This window comes from Calypte anna, chromosome 1, assembly GCF_003957555.1.
Source record: "Calypte anna isolate BGI_N300 chromosome 1, bCalAnn1_v1.p, whole genome shotgun sequence".
Classification (NCBI taxonomy): Eukaryota; Metazoa; Chordata; class Aves; order Apodiformes; family Trochilidae; genus Calypte; species Calypte anna.
In genome coordinates, this window is record NC_044244.1 from 178,160,015 (window position 1) to 178,177,137 (window position 17,123).

Consider the following 17,123-nt stretch of genomic DNA (forward strand, 5'->3'; position numbering starts at 1 on the left):
CAAATCCCTGCTCTCATAGGTTTTAATGTCAATTAGCAGAAGTGCCTCTTTCTAGCATTTCCACAGGTCATCTTCATAGAGCTGTGTATTTGATTGATCACAAATTACATTTCCAAGTATTGTGAGACATTTCTGACAAATAACTGAAATCATAATATCACTACCCAAATTCTACAGTAATTATATGAAATTGTATCTTGCTTCATCAGCAAGATACATCTGTTAACATCACTAGCAGAGACTAGACCCCACCTGAATTAATTACAATTGACTTTCACATGCTGCACAAAAAATGTGTGCATTAACACTCTGGAATACATTGTCCCAAAGTTATCTTTTGTCAGCAAAGTGCTCAGTGCTGTAACAGAAGAGGAATCCAACAATGATGCTGGCTTGTGTGAAGACTGAAAAGCCACCAGTACTTACTCCTTTGGATGGCTTCCTTTCATATATTTAAGCTTAAGAAGTTCAGCTTTCCTTTGCATTCCTTGCTCCACAGCACAAGTGCACAGAAGACATTCAGGTTAGAAGCAAGATTTACAGTGTATTAAAAGGGAGACAATTTTTCACATGCTGAACATTCATTATGAAAGAGAAAAGGTAACCAATGACATCAACTGGCATTCAGGTGTCAGTTCTAAAAGACACTAGAAGAAATGTGACACTAGGGCTGCCCCAAGGAGAGGCAGTGCTGCACCAATGCTGTCCTTAGGGTCCTGAGTGAGGACTGAAACATCCTACAGAACTACCTGGTGTTCTGTAAATTGAAATCCACTCAGGACATGATAATTTTATCACACCATGGAGCAGAAAACAGTGATTTTACCCCCAGTCTATAATGATATTTATTAGCATTACAATCGTCCTTATCCCATACCTAGCTTCCCCCCCTTTTTTTTAAATAAGCAAGATAAAAGGCTGTTACTAACCAGGTTCTTGATTCCTACTCAGTGCCAAAAAAAGCTAACTTAGCAACTCCACCCAGTTTAGCAGTGGTAAAGAGTCACACAAAGCTGGATGTAGTGTGCTCAGGCCTGTGTGCAATCTAGTGAAACCGAGCCAATTGCCAATCCACCCAAGGAAATACTAGGAGGCAAGTTGGTGAACACTGCTCTCTGCATGAAGAAAAGCCTTACAAATCCCCACAGATCACAATTCCTCCATTTTATGGAGTGAAAAACTCTTGGTATCACTTGCATATGCCACAAAAGTGATCAGAGGGCTGAGGAAGTTGGGGTTGTTCAGCCTAGAGAGCGAAGGTTCTGAGGTGAGCTTATAGCTTTCCAATATGTGAAGGGGGCTACAAGAAAGCTGGGGTAGGGCTTTTTGCATGGGTGTGTAGTGAGAGGACAAGGGGAAATGGCTTCAAACTTGAGAGGATGGGAGATTTAAGTTAGACATTAATTAAAAATAATTTCCTGTGAGCGTGGTGAGACAACAGAACAGATTGGCCAAGGAAGCTGTTGATGTCCTCTTCCTGGAAGTGTTCAAGGCCAGGTTGGATGGGGCCTTGAGCAACCTGGTCTGGTGGAAGGTGTCCCTGCTCATGCAGGGGGATTAGAACTAGGTGATCTTTAAGGTCCACTCCAACCCAAACCATTCTATGATTCTATTACAGAGGTCAATGAAAGTTGCTATATGACCGTGTACAGATGGCTTATACCCATCCAGAAATAAAACTGTAGCCTCAGAGGTTGTATCTGCGTGAATGGAGAAGCCAAGGATACAAATATACAAAATATCTAAAGAATCACAAAAAGGGAAGAAGAAGTGGTAATGCATCTTGAAACAATGTTAACCTACAGCTTTCCAATTATGGAAAGCTCAATACAGAAGTACCTACACAGGTATCTAGTCTTCAGTGACAACCAGATGTAACATCTTACTTCTTCCCTCTATACACACAGAAGCAAACCTCAGAAACTAAATGACTATGAAACAGATACTGTTGTTGAGAGCAGCTTTTTTCATTGGCTAGAGTCCTGCAACCATTAGACTAAACTACACTTGCAAAAATAATGGAAGTTTTCTTCAAAGCCTTTGCTCCATGACTGTGTTTACTAGGTAAAGCATCATGGTACTTACAGGTACAGGCTGCAAATGCTCCCAGTCCCCCCCCCCATGCAGATTTTCTCCTCTCAAGCAGAGGTGAATCCCCTGATCAAGCTTTTTGTGCACGGTTTCATACAGAATGCTGCTCACTCTGCCTGTGCTCCAAGCCAGCTGGCTGCAAACTAACCCAAAACTGAAAACGTAATTGAAACAAAGCTCTACTGAGAGCACATTCCCTTTGGACAGGAACTTGTTCATGTCTCCTGAAAAGAGCAGTGTCAGAAACAAGCCAAACTCCTACACAACAGCACAGATTTGCCATTTTTTAAAATCCACACTGAACTTGCAGAGCAACATTAAAAACCAGTGTGACTGCAAGGTAGACCTATAATTGCTCCCTCAATGCTTCAAGCTGAGGGAATATCAACAAGCCCTGATGCTGTCAGCAGGATACAGTGCATCAGCTCCAGCACAGTATTTTTCTATTATCATTTCCCTGTTCCCAGTTGGCTTGAAACACAGGCAAAATAAATGCTGTCTGCTGAAAAAAAAAACCCTCTTCAAACTTGACAGATTATAGAAAGTAGACAAGCCTGGCTGTAGATTTCCCTCATTAAATACCATTAATTCATCTCTTAAAACAAAGGCTACATCATCTATTTGCATAGACCTTTAACTTGATGCTAATACAAGTTCTTTAGGACTGCCTACAGAGACTTCTGATGACCCAAGAAATCTGGTAAGGGAAAATAGCAGGACATGGATTGTCTAAGTAGCCTCAGCAACAATCATGAGAGGATCTGACTATGCAGCCTAACAGGCAGATTAACTCCAAGAGCAAATCCAAAGAAATGAAAGCTAGACATTCCCAGCTAGACAGACAAGTGAGAAGTGTATTATCCACACTTTGACAGTCATGGTAGCATGGTACAATACCAAACAGAGGTCTTAACAGATATCCTTGAATGTAATTAGGATCCATTAGCCATTTGTCTCAATTTAAGGATTTACATTTTTAATGTAAGGATGACAATATGAACAACTGCCTGATAAAATGGTAAAAGAAACACAATGACAATACCAACACAAATTAACTATAAAAAACAACCATGAGATACTAAATCATCAGCTACCGCTCAAGGAATGTCAGAGAATCACTTGGAAACTTCTCTGAAAATATCAACTGAGCAGCAATCAAAATTTTATAAATTATATGGGAACTAATGATTAAACAGAAAAAGTCTGTTTCTGCTATGATCTGACAGTCTCAATACTACACCTTAAGAAGACTCCAGCATACTTTAACTTAGATATCCAAAGCAGAAATAAGAATGAACAAAAATACAAAATGGTTTCTATCCAAACCTAAATCAGGACACCCTGGCATGGAAAAGATATAGCAGAACAAAGTAGATATTTAATAAAACCACAGATAATTATGGAAATATATAAGATTAAATTACCTTGCATCATTTTTCATAACTTAAGAACCAAAAGGTATCAAAAGGAAGAAAACCCAACTTCTACTGTGGGACATTCTGTCACAGATGAAGAAAAAAAGTGCAATCCCTACCAAAACACACATAAGCATCTCCACAGATGATGGGTTTACAAATGTTTGTTAAAGGGGATGATTCAGATGGACCTCCAGCTCAGAAAATCCCTACATAACTGACTACTAGAAAAGGGAACATGCTGTGTTTCTTGTTCTCTTCCACTGAGCACAGGCTATTTCCTATCCATGACAAACTGAACACCAGACTTAGTGAGACTCATAATCTAAACTCCATACAGACATTCTTCAGCCATTTCCATTTACAGAGTGAAGAAACTGACGAAGCAGTAATTTCTTCTCTAGGACCAGAGTTAGCAGAACAAACAACAGCTGCTGATGGTTAAAAGCTCTATGAAAAAACCTCTTTTCTCATTCATTATGAAATCTTCTTCCAAGCACTCCAGGCATGCTTGTAGAATTGCTTGTTGTAGTGTCAGCTGACAGGTACACACTGTCTCAGTACAGAGCTGACACCAACTGCCTCAACAGCAGCCTACAGGTTTGTTCAGTGAATGCCATTCTTCTGATATGCTTGTCTCACTTCTTTCATATTAATTGATCACAAACATATATACAAATAAAAGGCTTAAGAAATACTATCACATTAAGACAAACTGAAATTTCAGTTATATGTGTCATTTGAACACAAGAATAACTGAAGTACTAGTCCCATTTCTTATGCCAATTTCTCTCACCTTAGAAAAACCCCTACGTTTATATGCCTTAGTTTTTTGGCTGTTTCATTTGATTTTTTTTACACTTGTAAATTTAAGACAGGCTCTGTATAAAAGTTCAAAATACAGAAAAGCATAAAAGCTGTGAAGTAGCATGATGTTGTTTTATTACATAAGAGGCGAAGTCCTGTATCACAATTTCACAATTTAAAACAAGCAATCTTAAAGCTTTTCATTTATTCAGTTTTTCATCAGCAATCAAACACCAGCAGGAAGTTACAGATACTTACTTAAGCTGCTTAGCTGGCGGATGATGGCAGCAAGGGTACTGTTTGTTACACATTCCAGTTCACTGGTAATTCCCTCTGGCAGAGCTCCTCGGCAGAGATGCCGTGGTTCAATGTTCCTTTTCACCAAAGGCATGGCTCACAACCTGGAATTTACAGAAAAATATGCATTATATTTACAACAATGGAAATAAAAGTTTTGGATCTGTATAGCACACACTCATTTTTTTTAAGGTTTACTTCAGCTTTCCTTTTTTAGAGCACTTCAGCTTCAGCCTTTCTGACATAATACAACATGGTACAACTGCTGTCAAGGCACTGGAGCCATGCACTCAAGCCTGAACATGACAGAAGCACCACAGATAAGCACAGAGGATGCAGTCCATGTGCAGAACGTACAACAATTCCAGGCAGAAAATGTTGTATTTAGTGGCAACACAGACTTGTGCACGAGTACCAGAATGTGCTGGTGCACATTTGCATTTGAATCACTGGACTTCAGTGCACATTTGCATTTATAAAAAACTGGCAGTCCTCACAGGAGTGGTAGGAAAGATCACTGTCTGGAGCAAGCTGGCTTCCTGCCCTGGCAAGCTGGCCACTGATGGACTCTGTGCATTGCAGCCCCCTGATTACATCAGACACTGACCTACCCTTCCTTCCACAGGTTTTCAGTCAAATGATAAACACATCTGACAGATAAGGGCCAGGACCTCAAGGAAATAGGCTGGGTGAGAATAAGGAAGAAGCTGCAATGTGAGGAAGAAGACAGTTTTCCACAGGTGGTGCTGAATGTCAATCTGAAAGATGTTAAAGCACATATTTAACAGGGAAAGTGTCAGATGTGGGAAGACATTTGTCTGAGAAAACAAAAGCTGTCAGAACTGGGCTTTTGTAAAAAATAGAAGAATCTAGGATGGGGAAAATAAACACAAAAAGAGATGTCAAAGCATCACAAAAAAATCAAAATGGCAAAGAGAACACTATCTGCAGGGAGCAGCTTTGAGAGCAGGGAGGCCCAAGTAGGACAGAAATCCCCCAAAAGGGAAATGAGAGCATGTAATATGAAAAACTTAAGTATTTTTCTCTACAATGTCATTAATATAATTATGACTCAATTTGATTAGCTTTTTTGAACACTGATGATTCAATGTCCATGCACTATTTATTAATAACATTCTGCTTAAAAAGCATGTGACACCAAAATTTTCTGGTATGAAAAGTTAAAGTTATTAAGGGCATAAGTTCATCTAGAAAACACATGAAAGATTTTTATTTCTTTTTAATGGCACTAAAGCAATTAAGGAAACCTTTCAATTTCTCTAATTACACTAGTAAATTAAAAAAACTTTTTGATTTTCAAAGTGTAACAGAGTATTTTTTGTAACGACTTTTCCCCCTCCAAGGTTTAAAATATTTTCTTCTCAAGAACATTTTTTTTTAAATTAACAACTTTTAAGTAACCAGCAAAAAGCAAATTATTCATCTGTAAGGTGATTTCAAAACAGGCCAAGAAGAACTAAGCTCATGATTTCTAAGCAGTAGTCTTGAATTATATTTTAAATCTTTCTTAGGATGAGATTTAGAATTATTAGATTAGATAATTATTAGAATTATTAGATTATTATTAGATTAGAATATGTCAATTTTAGGCCAGCTGAGTTTGCTAAATTTTAAACAATACATGAGAGGAATGGCTTTATTTTATATTACAGAATCACAGAATGGTTTGGGTTGGACGGGACCATAAAATCCCCTAGTTCCATCTCCCTGACATGGGCAGGGACACCTCCCACAAGACTGACTTGATAAAACCCCATCTGACCTGGCCTTGAACACTTCCAGGGAGGAGGAATCCACTGTTTCCCTGGGCAACCTGTTCTAGTGTCTCATCACCCTCACAGTAAAGCATTTCTTCCTAATATCTAACCCAAATCTACCCTCTTTCAGTTGATGAAGCCATTCCCTCTCATCCTAACATTACGTGCCCTTGCAAGAAGTCCCTCCCCAGCTTTCCTGTGGGGCATCTTCAGGTACTGGAAGGCCACTATAAGATCTCCCCAGAGCATTTTCTTTTGCAGGCTGAACAATCTCAGCTCTCTCAGGCTGTCTCCAAAGTCTGCTCCTGAAGTGCAGGGCACTGATCTTGCTGTGCAGCCTTCTCGCTGCCCTAAGCATCTTGAGTTCCACCATCTCACGGTCACTGCAGCCAAAGTTGCCCTGGAGCTTTTTATTAGACCAATAAGGTTCTTGTCTCTGTTTTATGTTTTCATGTCCCTCTAAAGACGTATTTCAAAATATTACTTAATATTTAGTCACTTTTCTGAACTTAATAAAAAATACATAAAACCTGGAAATTGATAATTATTAAAGAATATCTTAGCAACATCACACTGTAAACAGGCTAGCCAGTTGCTACTATGAAACGGGAGTCATTAAGAGGAATTACTTCACTGAGCAGTAAGTAATATGTTTATTAACATAATTTAGAATCACAGAATCACAGAATTTTCAGGGTTGGAAGGGACCTTTAAGATCATTCAGTTCCAACCTCCCTGTGTCTAATGAGGGACACCTCCAACTAGCTGAGGTTGCTCAGAGCCCTGTCCAGCCTGGCCTTAAAAACTTCCAGGGATGGGGCTTCCACCACCTCTCTGGGCAACCTGTGCCAGTGTCTCACCCTGGTGAAGAGCTTCTTCCTAACTTCCAATCTAAATCTACCCTCCTCTTGTTTGAAACCATTCCCCCTAGTCCTATCAGTACCTGACACCCTAAAAAGTCCATCACCAGCTTTCTTGCAATTTATAAGAAATAAATTAATAGGAGCAGAAATCAGTTCTAAACCAGCCAATTCCAAATCAGTATTATCCCAACACACAAACTAAAGGTTTTTGTTTTCTCTGTAACATTAGCAAAACTGTCATATAAATGAAACACATGAAGACTTACTACAACTATGACAACAGAATTCCTGAAGTGTTGGTGGGTGATTAGACATAGTCTTTCCTTCCTCAGAACTGATTTTTATGTGCATTTCATCAATAAAACACTCTAATGAACAAGACAACAATTCTAAGGCATGTGGGGTTTGTGGGGGTTCATTTGTTTCTAAAAGAGAATTACTGTGAATATGTTTTCCTAAAAAAAATTTTTTTTAATTCACCTTACTTAAATTCTTGTATGAAAAGACAAGAAGACCTGCAGAATAAAGCATGCTTTCCCATGGGCTTTCTAACACTCTGGCCCCCTCTTACCTTTTGCAGTTTACTTTTTTAATTTTCTTATCAATTCTTTATGCAGCGGTCCAATGCATTAAAGAACAAGCACGGGGGAAGAAAGATTGACCCAAGACAACCCCTTTCTTGAAGAAGCAGGCTAAAACACACAGTGTTGCTGAGGGTGGGGGAAACAACTTTCATTTTTTAATGCATGATTTAAATTATTAAGTAACTACCTCAATTCAATGTGAAGTTTAATTCCAAAAGGTAAACTGAACACTGATGAATAAATATATGCAGCAGATTAAGCAAGTTTCTTCTAATTTAAAGCCTTAAACTGCATCAAAGACTTACAGGCCTATTTAACTACTAACCCATTAGTAAGTTAAACACCTCTTACTACTACATGCCCCTGCCACTAAAGCATCAGCTCCACCCTTTGCTTCACCACACAGAACAGTTCTGGTTCTGTGAACTTAATCTTTCTTAAAGAAAATTCATGAGAAGTAAGCTAAATTTTTTTCAAAAACGATGTAACAGGAAGTTAAACAAAAAATCAAGACAAAAGAAGCCTCTGAATTTCAGGGGTTTCATTAGGCCCAACAAGGCTGGGGGGTAGCATGTTACCAGGTACAGAATAAAAAGAGTTGGCAATGGCAATTCCACTGCCTTCCACATTCACCTTCCACCCATTTCATGTAACACTTCAGCCTCAGTTTCTCACTAGATAAGATACTCACTGGAACATTCTGTCACTGTATTAAACACGTTTGGTAAATCATACTCAATTGTACAACAAAGAGGTTAAATAACTTCTCTGCCCTTCCTTCCCCAAATAAATGGAAAACACAAGCCAAAGAAGGTGCCATTTTCAAAACTTGTACCAGTTCAGAAGACTGGGACCAATAACAGTTGTTTTTCTTGTGTATTTTACCCTGGCAAAGTACACTACACAGCCATAGATTTACAGCTAGGACGAACAGGTCTAACTCTGCTTCTGGTGTGGATTCACCAATGCCCAACAGAGCTGGCTTGAAACCACCAGCTGCACCTGGCACATGAGATGAAGGCCCTACAAGGATGCAATACTGCATATGTTTACCTTGCTGTACTAGAAATGTATGCGACAGTAGCACTGGGACAGAAAAATTGGAGCAGGAGTCAAGTGGGCAAGAAGAAAACTAAGAGGGTAAGATGCCACTTAACATCTCACTAAATCCACACAAGCTTCATTGGACATGGATAGGAAACAACATTTGGCTGGAGTGAGCTCTGACTGGAGCACAAATGGACACTGCTCTTTATCCCCTACAGGCATCTGCAACTGCACAGCCAGCCTAACTAGATTGCCACACATTCTGAAAGCACAGGACATCAGAAGTTTGAATTAGGATAGACCAGCCCATTGAAAATTCACATTAGGTGTGCTCCCTCAATATTATCATCTCCCTTTTTCTTCTCACCCCCCAGCAATTGCCTTTTGTTTTAAAATTCGAAGACATTTATCCCAGTAATTGTTGCTGTAGAGGCAACCAGGATACAAAAAGAGAAAATCAAAGCATTTTTGCTTCTTTCCACATTTCCCCTGCAGTTGTGGGAGTATCTCTTCCAGACCACCTTCTTCTGGACAACAGCTGTTAAACTGCATGTAGGAAGTTTGACGTGGCAAGTTAGATATTTTTTTTTTTAATCCAGCAGACAGCAGATGTACAGTAACAAACATGAAAGATGACAAACACAATGAACAATCTTTCCAAACAACAGTGAAGCGTGACTGTTATAAGAGACAAGCTGCTTTCAAGTATTTGAGTAACTGGCAAAAACTCAAAGCAACAGCTGTTTCCCAAACCTGCCTTTCAGCTCTTCACATCCCCCAAAAGGCACTGTAATTTACACTAGCACTAAAAATATGTAGCTGAATTTCATGGTGATTAAGTATTAAAGTACTTCATGTATTCACTAATACCACAAAATAAATGCCAATTCCTTAGAGAGCCCCTCTTACTTGTCAACATTTTTTCAAAGACATTGTACAATCCTTTTTTTATTTTTAAACTCCTAACATGTTCTTTCTATACCCTTTGGCAAAATGTAATAAAGCTGAAGATTGTTGCCATGAAAAAGAACTGTCCATACATGCATTATTAATACTACCTATATATATTTCAATATTTTCGGCAAACTTTACAGCTTTTCACCAATGAATCTTAGAGACCTCTACAAAAGAGTAACTACCATAGCTCTTCTTCCATGAAGAGGAAAACCAAGAGATGGACTGAATATGCAGCTTGTCATAAGTGACATACCAGATAGAATTCCTTTCAAAATTAAGCACCTAAAGTTGTATGACTACATATATGTGAGCTCAGTGTCTGTGTTTTTCTTGAGAGGAACAGCAGAAGCATAAATCACTGCAACTATCAACAGGCAGAAACAAGAATGATAGGATGAGCTCAAGCACCATATGTAAGCTCTGCTATGCATCCACCTAACTTTTAGGTGTCTGAACAGATTCTAGAGAACTGAACTGCACCTCATCAAAACCAGGGAAATAACGTTGGTTTTGTCACCTCTAGCCCTGCAATCAAATTATGCTGCCTCTTAGTCACACTGTTTCTGTAACTAGAGCATTTCAACATTTCAAATGCTTGCAGACAATTAAGTTCCCACACCTAATGTCACAACACTTAATTCAACTTGCTCAGTTTCCATCTCCAAATGGCACCCAATTTGGCTGCACATTTTCCCATTTCAGTTTATAATTCTAGATAGTGTACCATCAGTCCACCTTCAAACTTTATCTGTGTTCAACAACAGAAGGGGAAGCAGGAAGATTAAAGAACCCAAATACTAGTTTTGAAGATGTTCTCTACCTCCTTTTTTTCCCATAGATTCACCACTATCACCTTTCCCTGTCCTCCAAAGGTCTCACACATCCTTAACTACCAGACACAAAGGGCTACAAGGATTGCAGACTATCTTCTTATCCTAAGGGAAGGAAAAACACACATGCATTTAATTAATGCACATCCCTTTCTGGTTTAATCTTGTCCTAAAGACTGCAAACTGTGTGTTTGTGAGCTTTCCCTACTTACAGTGATTCTCATTTACTTCTTTATTAGTAATAGCAAATTAAGAACAAACTGAAACCAGCACTTAATTCAAAAAGTATTATTTTAAGCTCATTCATTTGTAATTTTTAAAGTTTGGGGTGTTTTTTCAAACTGGCTCCAATTCTAACTTTGTTTGAATCAACATTTTGTGTACTGCAGAATGACGCAAAATATTTAGTCATCAGTTATTGTTTAACACTGCTCCAATGTCCCAGAACTGACATTTATCAAAAGGCACCTAAACAAAACTAATTAATAGCATTCCCTATTTATTCTAGTTCTAGCAAGTATGCAGTTTCTCTCAAGCACATTACTATGCAACAAGTATCAAAACAAAATAAAGTTTTACTAAACATGAAAAATATGCTGTAAGTACTAAGTATTTCTATCAGAGCTTTCCCAATCTAACGGGCATTCAATAGTTAATACAATTTTTTCATCTTTCCCTTAATTTGAATGTAACTCTCTTGATTTGATACAGAGCTCACTGAAGCAAGGGCAGACATTTGTTGGAAGTCTGCAGAGAATTCTGTCCCTTGATGATAACTAAAAGTCAAGAACAATTTCTCCTCCACAGCAAATCACATCTTTCAACAAGACAATACATGCAAAGTGAAATATCTGGAAAATGTCCACTTCAAAATAATAGCTAAGATGTTACATGCAGCCATCTCTACTGATGTCATTGCCACTGTTCTTCCTCTTGACTGCCAGATCTACATGCAATCCCTGATACTCAAGGCTGAAATGGAGACAGGTTTTTTTCTCCTTACCATCAGACCACCACTACTTATCTTCCTCTTACATCATACCAACTCAAGTATTAGCAATGCTGAGATGGGCACAGAAATCCCTAAAGAAATTTTGTTTCTTTAACCCAAACTCTTATTTTAATGTCTGTTGCAATGAGCTATTTCTGAAGGTTCCCCAAATGGGAAGGTTGTTTTCTGACTTTTCACTTGGCTGGGGTTGTTTGTGCTGAGGTCTTCAGGGCAGATTTTATGGTCCAGTGGTATTACGCAGGAAATCAAGACATTATGCAATGACAAGAGAAAGGACAACAGGAGAGGGGATGGTGTTTGGGCTTGTGTATTTGCAAGCTAAATATATTTTATGGACCTATGTTTTCCTAACCAGCTCTCCACATTTTCTAAAGCAGAATAAAAAAAAACTGAGCCCATAGTTACCTCTGCTAACACTATGGGACAGCAACACATGATTGCAGAACCATTAAAAGGTGAACATATTAATTCAGAAATTTCCTCTAATCAAAAAGTTGTGAGAGAAAAGAATAAATGCATATCCACAGCATTGAAAATTTACATTTCCAATTACCTTAAATTTAGTCCTCACCAAAATTTTACACTAACATTAACTCAAAACAAAGGTATGCAAGATGACATTCATTCATGCAGGAAAAAAAAGTCCTGGAATGATTAAACCTGAAATTCAGTAGCCATTCCTTTCAGGAAAGTCAAGACTGTAATATAAAAGAGTTTTTAAACAATTATGAAGACAAGTCAGAAACATAACCCTTCTCTAAAGCTTGCTGGATGACCTGTGGAGGGGAGTTGCCTTTGTTCTACAATCACCTCCTTGCCTTACCTTCTATCTATGGTTCAAGAAGTATTTGTGCATCTGCCATGCTGTAATAATGTCAGAGGTCTCATCATCTTCCACCTAAATACTTGTGTCTACAGTTCATTGCCTACTCAGTGTGCCTCAACAAACAAGAGGAACCACATTGGAGTTATTTTGTTCATCACAATTCAGGTCCTGCACTTTGGTCACAGCAACCCCAAGCAACGCTAAGGGTTTGCACAAGAGTGGCTGGAAAACATCTGGCAAAAAAGGACCTGGGGATGCTGGTCAAGAGCTGGCTGAAGATGAGGCACCAGTGTGCCCAGGTGGCCAAGAAGGCCAACAGCATCCTGGCTTGTACCCGAAGGAATAGGGACGTGATCGTCCCCCATACTCAGGAGTCCCACTGCTGAGGCTGCACCTTGAACACTGTGTTCAGGTTTGGGCACCTCACTACAAGGAAGATATTGAGATGGTGGAGTGTGTCCAAAAAAAAGCTGCTGAAAGGTCTAGAGCACAAGTCTTACAAGGTGCATCTGAACTGGGGTTGTTCAATCTGGAGAAAAGGAGGCTGAGAGGAGACCTTATTGCACTCTACAACTACTTAAAGGGAGGCAGCAATCAGGTGAAGGTCAGTCTCCTTTCCCAAGTAAGAAATGACAGAGCAAGAGGAAATGGCCTCAAGTGTGCTAGGGGAGGTTTAGATTGGATATTAGGAAAAAATTTCTTCACTTGAAAGGCTTGCCCAAGGAGGTATTTAAAAGACATATAGATGTGGTGCTTAGGGACATGGTTTAGTTGTGGACCTGGAAGTGTTAAGTTAAAGGTCTCCTCCAACCTATGATTCTACAATCCCAGCATGAACTTTTCTCCATCACAGTATTTTGCCCCACTAGCTTCTAAGGAAATAAAAATCAGTGAAGTACAGATAGATTATGATAGTTTCATCTTCTGCTCCAAAATAAACATACACGTTTATGTGTATTAAATGACTTGCCCACTGTTAGAGGAAGAATTAAATATATTACATCTTCTCTGCTCAAGCAAGTGTACCACCAGCTGCCTAACTGAGGCTACTGCATTGCTTTACCTCCATTTCTGGTTATACACAACTATAATTCTTTTCATGCCCAACTAAAACATATCTATGGAATATAGAACATACTTATGGAATATGGACTAGATGACCTTTAAATGTTCCTTCCAGTCCAAACCATTCTGTGAATCTAATTTTTTCTTGTATTAAGTTCTCATCATCCTTTTGCAATTTATATTTCAAGGATTTCATCACACTCCTCAACGTGCAAAAAAACTTTGCCAGCAAATTAGTTTGTGGGTTTTTTTACCCCTCTGAAAATTAAATCTATACTTTCTAAAGATGCCTTATGACTTCTATAAAAATACACAAAATCATATACACATTATATTTTCCATGTTGAAGTACTTAATGTTTTTAAAAAAATATTCATTTCATCACTCACTTTCTTCACAGGATGAACTTCACTCAAAACAGCTGTGAACATCCCTCAGCTAGTTTTAATGTCATATTTAATTCCTCATATTTCATTTGAGAAATTTTTGTTTGTATCCTTTTCTTCTAACTCACCTTCCCACTTACAGTAGGTTGCCACATGACAGCAGTATTAATTTAATCTTAACTATCCCATTTGCAAGTAGCCTTCTTGAATCTAATGTCAGATTCCCATTCCTTAATTTTTTTTAACTGAAAGAAACACAAAACAATGGAAGAAAAGCACTGTGGTTGCACTGAAGATACCTGTTAAGCTTTTAAGTAAGACTTCTCCTTCTAACACATTTTAAACTTTTTTAATACACTTAATGTTGCTATGATATCAATTTAAAACCAGATTTTCTTACCTGAACTCTAATACAGATTTGCAGACTTCAAAATAGGTTGCTGTACTTAATCCCATCACTGCCAGCATTAGATCCACCCACCCTTTTCTACTCATCTTGTATCAAAACACAGATGACACCTTGACACCTGACTAGTGTCTCATTTTTAGATCATAAGCTGTTCTTTCTCTAGCCAAAATTTTTCTCATTAAGCAAAACACTAATCATGCTTTCTCTCAAAAGAAATAAGGCTAAAAATTACTGAAGAAATCTAAGTGTTTAAACTATAAGATATCCTCATGCAGCGTACTTGGTGCTGTAAAGCAAATCAGGGTAAAAAATAAAGTACATGAAAAGAAGGGACTGAAAAACTCTGGAGAAATGTGTACAGAAGCTTTACCCAAATAAGTAAATTTCAATCTGGTTTAACAGGACAAATTACCTGACACTGTGATTTAGGTGCCTAGTCACATCAATATAGCATGCTGAATGGGAAAGAAGTGGACTTGTGCCTCTGTGGGTCCAAGTCCAGACTGACCACCATTAAGTTTATTAATTGCTCCATATAAATCACTTTTTTTCTTTTGCTGTCTTTCCATATCCATGTGGATAATGTAAACACACATTCAATACCAACTCGCAATGCTGTTTCCCACTGAACAAGCAATGACCAGTTTAAAGTATCAACAAAAGATGCTGACAAGTTAATCTTGTTCTTAGCATGATGGCTGCTCATAGTCCCTTCCAGATGGCTCAGTATGAAAGGGATGGTGGGATGGGGAAGAAGGAATATTCCATACTGCTCTGAACATCTGCTCCACTGCTTTTATACACTAAAAAAAAAAAAAAAAAAAAACCAAAAACCTTTCTGCCATTAACAATTTTATTATGTCAACTTAATACAACCAGGCTAACACCAAACATACTGTAAATGTCATGCATGCACATGAGAATGGAAAAATCTTTTCACATCACATAAGATCATTTCTTTAGTTTTTGCTGTCTTAACAATGGACTTGTTTCAATAAGGAAGTACTTACACTGCACTTAAAACACGTTTTTTTCATATGAATTTTCTTGAACTTTGTGCTATACTTCAAGAATTTTTTTATCATCCCTTCTCCAATTCAAGCAAAGAGCTGAACTGAATCACCATTTGTTTCCCTTTGGCTTTATTTGTTTGTCTTTACTGAAAAGAGACAAATTCCATTTCTTTGAGCTTATTTAAGTTTTATTTGGACAGTTTTTCACAACTCAAAAACCTTTTCCTTGTGTGTATACAGATATAGTGGTAGCTTTCTGTTTTTTTAAGCAGAGTTGAAATAAATAACTAAAAAGATAAGTGTCTTGCTACAGTATACAGCCTACCTCTCAAGTAACATTTACCCTTGAAAAATATCATCCCTTGAAAAGAACCACTCAGCCAGAACAAGAAGGAGGAACTCTGTGCCGAGCTAAGAAAGAGGAAGAAGCAGCTCTTTGTCCTACAGCACAGGAAAACAGACTTAGATTGATCATCCCCCTCCTTTTGTACCATCTTTACATGTGCAAACCATACAGCTGCTGAATTATTCAGCTCTTTCTACTTTGAATAACCAATTATTACAAGTAAGGAAATTTAGAAGTACTGAAACACTGAGGAAAAACTGTCTGCTGCAAATTCCTTTTATTGTAACTTTTAGGACCTAAATGGTAACAGCGAGGAATATAAAAGGGATGAGTTCAAAAGAAGCAAAATCACAGAGCAGCAGCGAGTTAGTTATAGCCAAGCTAATTAGGTCAGCAACAACCCTCCACTTAGAGGTCAAAATGGTTCCAGACCTCATCAGGCGTGGGTCTTGCCAGAGTGGAGCAGAGAGCTGGTTACACAGAGCCTCACAGGGCCCTCTCTCCATCGCCAAAGTCAGCAGCCTGCTGTCCACAGGCCACTCTTTCAACAACCAGGCGAAGTATTCCATGAAATAGCCAAGATGAATCTCACTTCAAAGTAAATCATGGTCCAACACCCTGCTGTGCACTTCCAGCACTAGTGATTCCCACCTCTTTAGTATCTCTTAATTTTTCTAGCATAGTAACACCACAGAGCAATAATTTACGTTTTTTAAAAATGCAAAACCAAGAGAACTGCTATTTGGTAAATATATTTATTACCTGGCCAGCAATCAACCATACCAGTACCTTTCCCACCTAAAGGAAGTTTTTCTTGTTCATCACCTGCCTATTACAGGATCTTTTTAGACTACAGTCCAAAAAAAGTATCATCACAAACACAAATAAATCCTTCTTCATCAATATGATAATTAAAAAAGAGGGCACAGAGTGGCTTTTTATTTCATAATTTACTATAAACTAGTGAGAAGCTATGTTAAGTGCAATTCTTTCAATATGACCTCTTGAATTATGGCCTTCTACATCTTAAATTTATATCTTGATTTAGATCTGCTTTGGATACCTAATACACTTTTATTTTATAGCTTGAGTTAAGGAAAGTGACATTTTATTTGCTTAACAGAAACAGAATAATTCTGTATCACAAGGATCATTGCTATATGTTATATTACAGTACAAGCTTTTTCTTAGCAGTTAGGCTACAGTGATGCACAAACAGCTCTTGGAGACTTGTTCCAGAGTTCCTCCTTCACAAATGGTAAATGTTACCATCAACAAGTGCCTTGATTGCTTAAAGAAAACATGAAGTTGCAGCTAGGCCTGGCTGACTTACAGCGATCTCATTAAACAGAGCATTACTGGATTTAAAGTGCTCCCTGTCACAGCCCATGTGACAA

At 38.2% G+C, this 17,123-nt stretch overlaps 1 protein-coding gene across 1 annotated transcript in view; it reads right to left on the minus strand.

Annotated features, from left to right (window-relative positions):
- WASF3 (WASP family member 3) overlaps nt 1-17,123 on the minus strand; it is a 68,549-nt gene that overhangs the window by 16,945 nt on the left and 34,481 nt on the right. The window contains exon 5 of the mRNA XM_030460288.1: nt 4,572-4,714. Coding sequence (XP_030316148.1) covers nt 4,572-4,704 — 133 coding nt within the window. The 5' untranslated portion in view covers nt 4,705-4,714. The remainder of the gene's footprint in view (nt 1-4,571; nt 4,715-17,123) is intronic.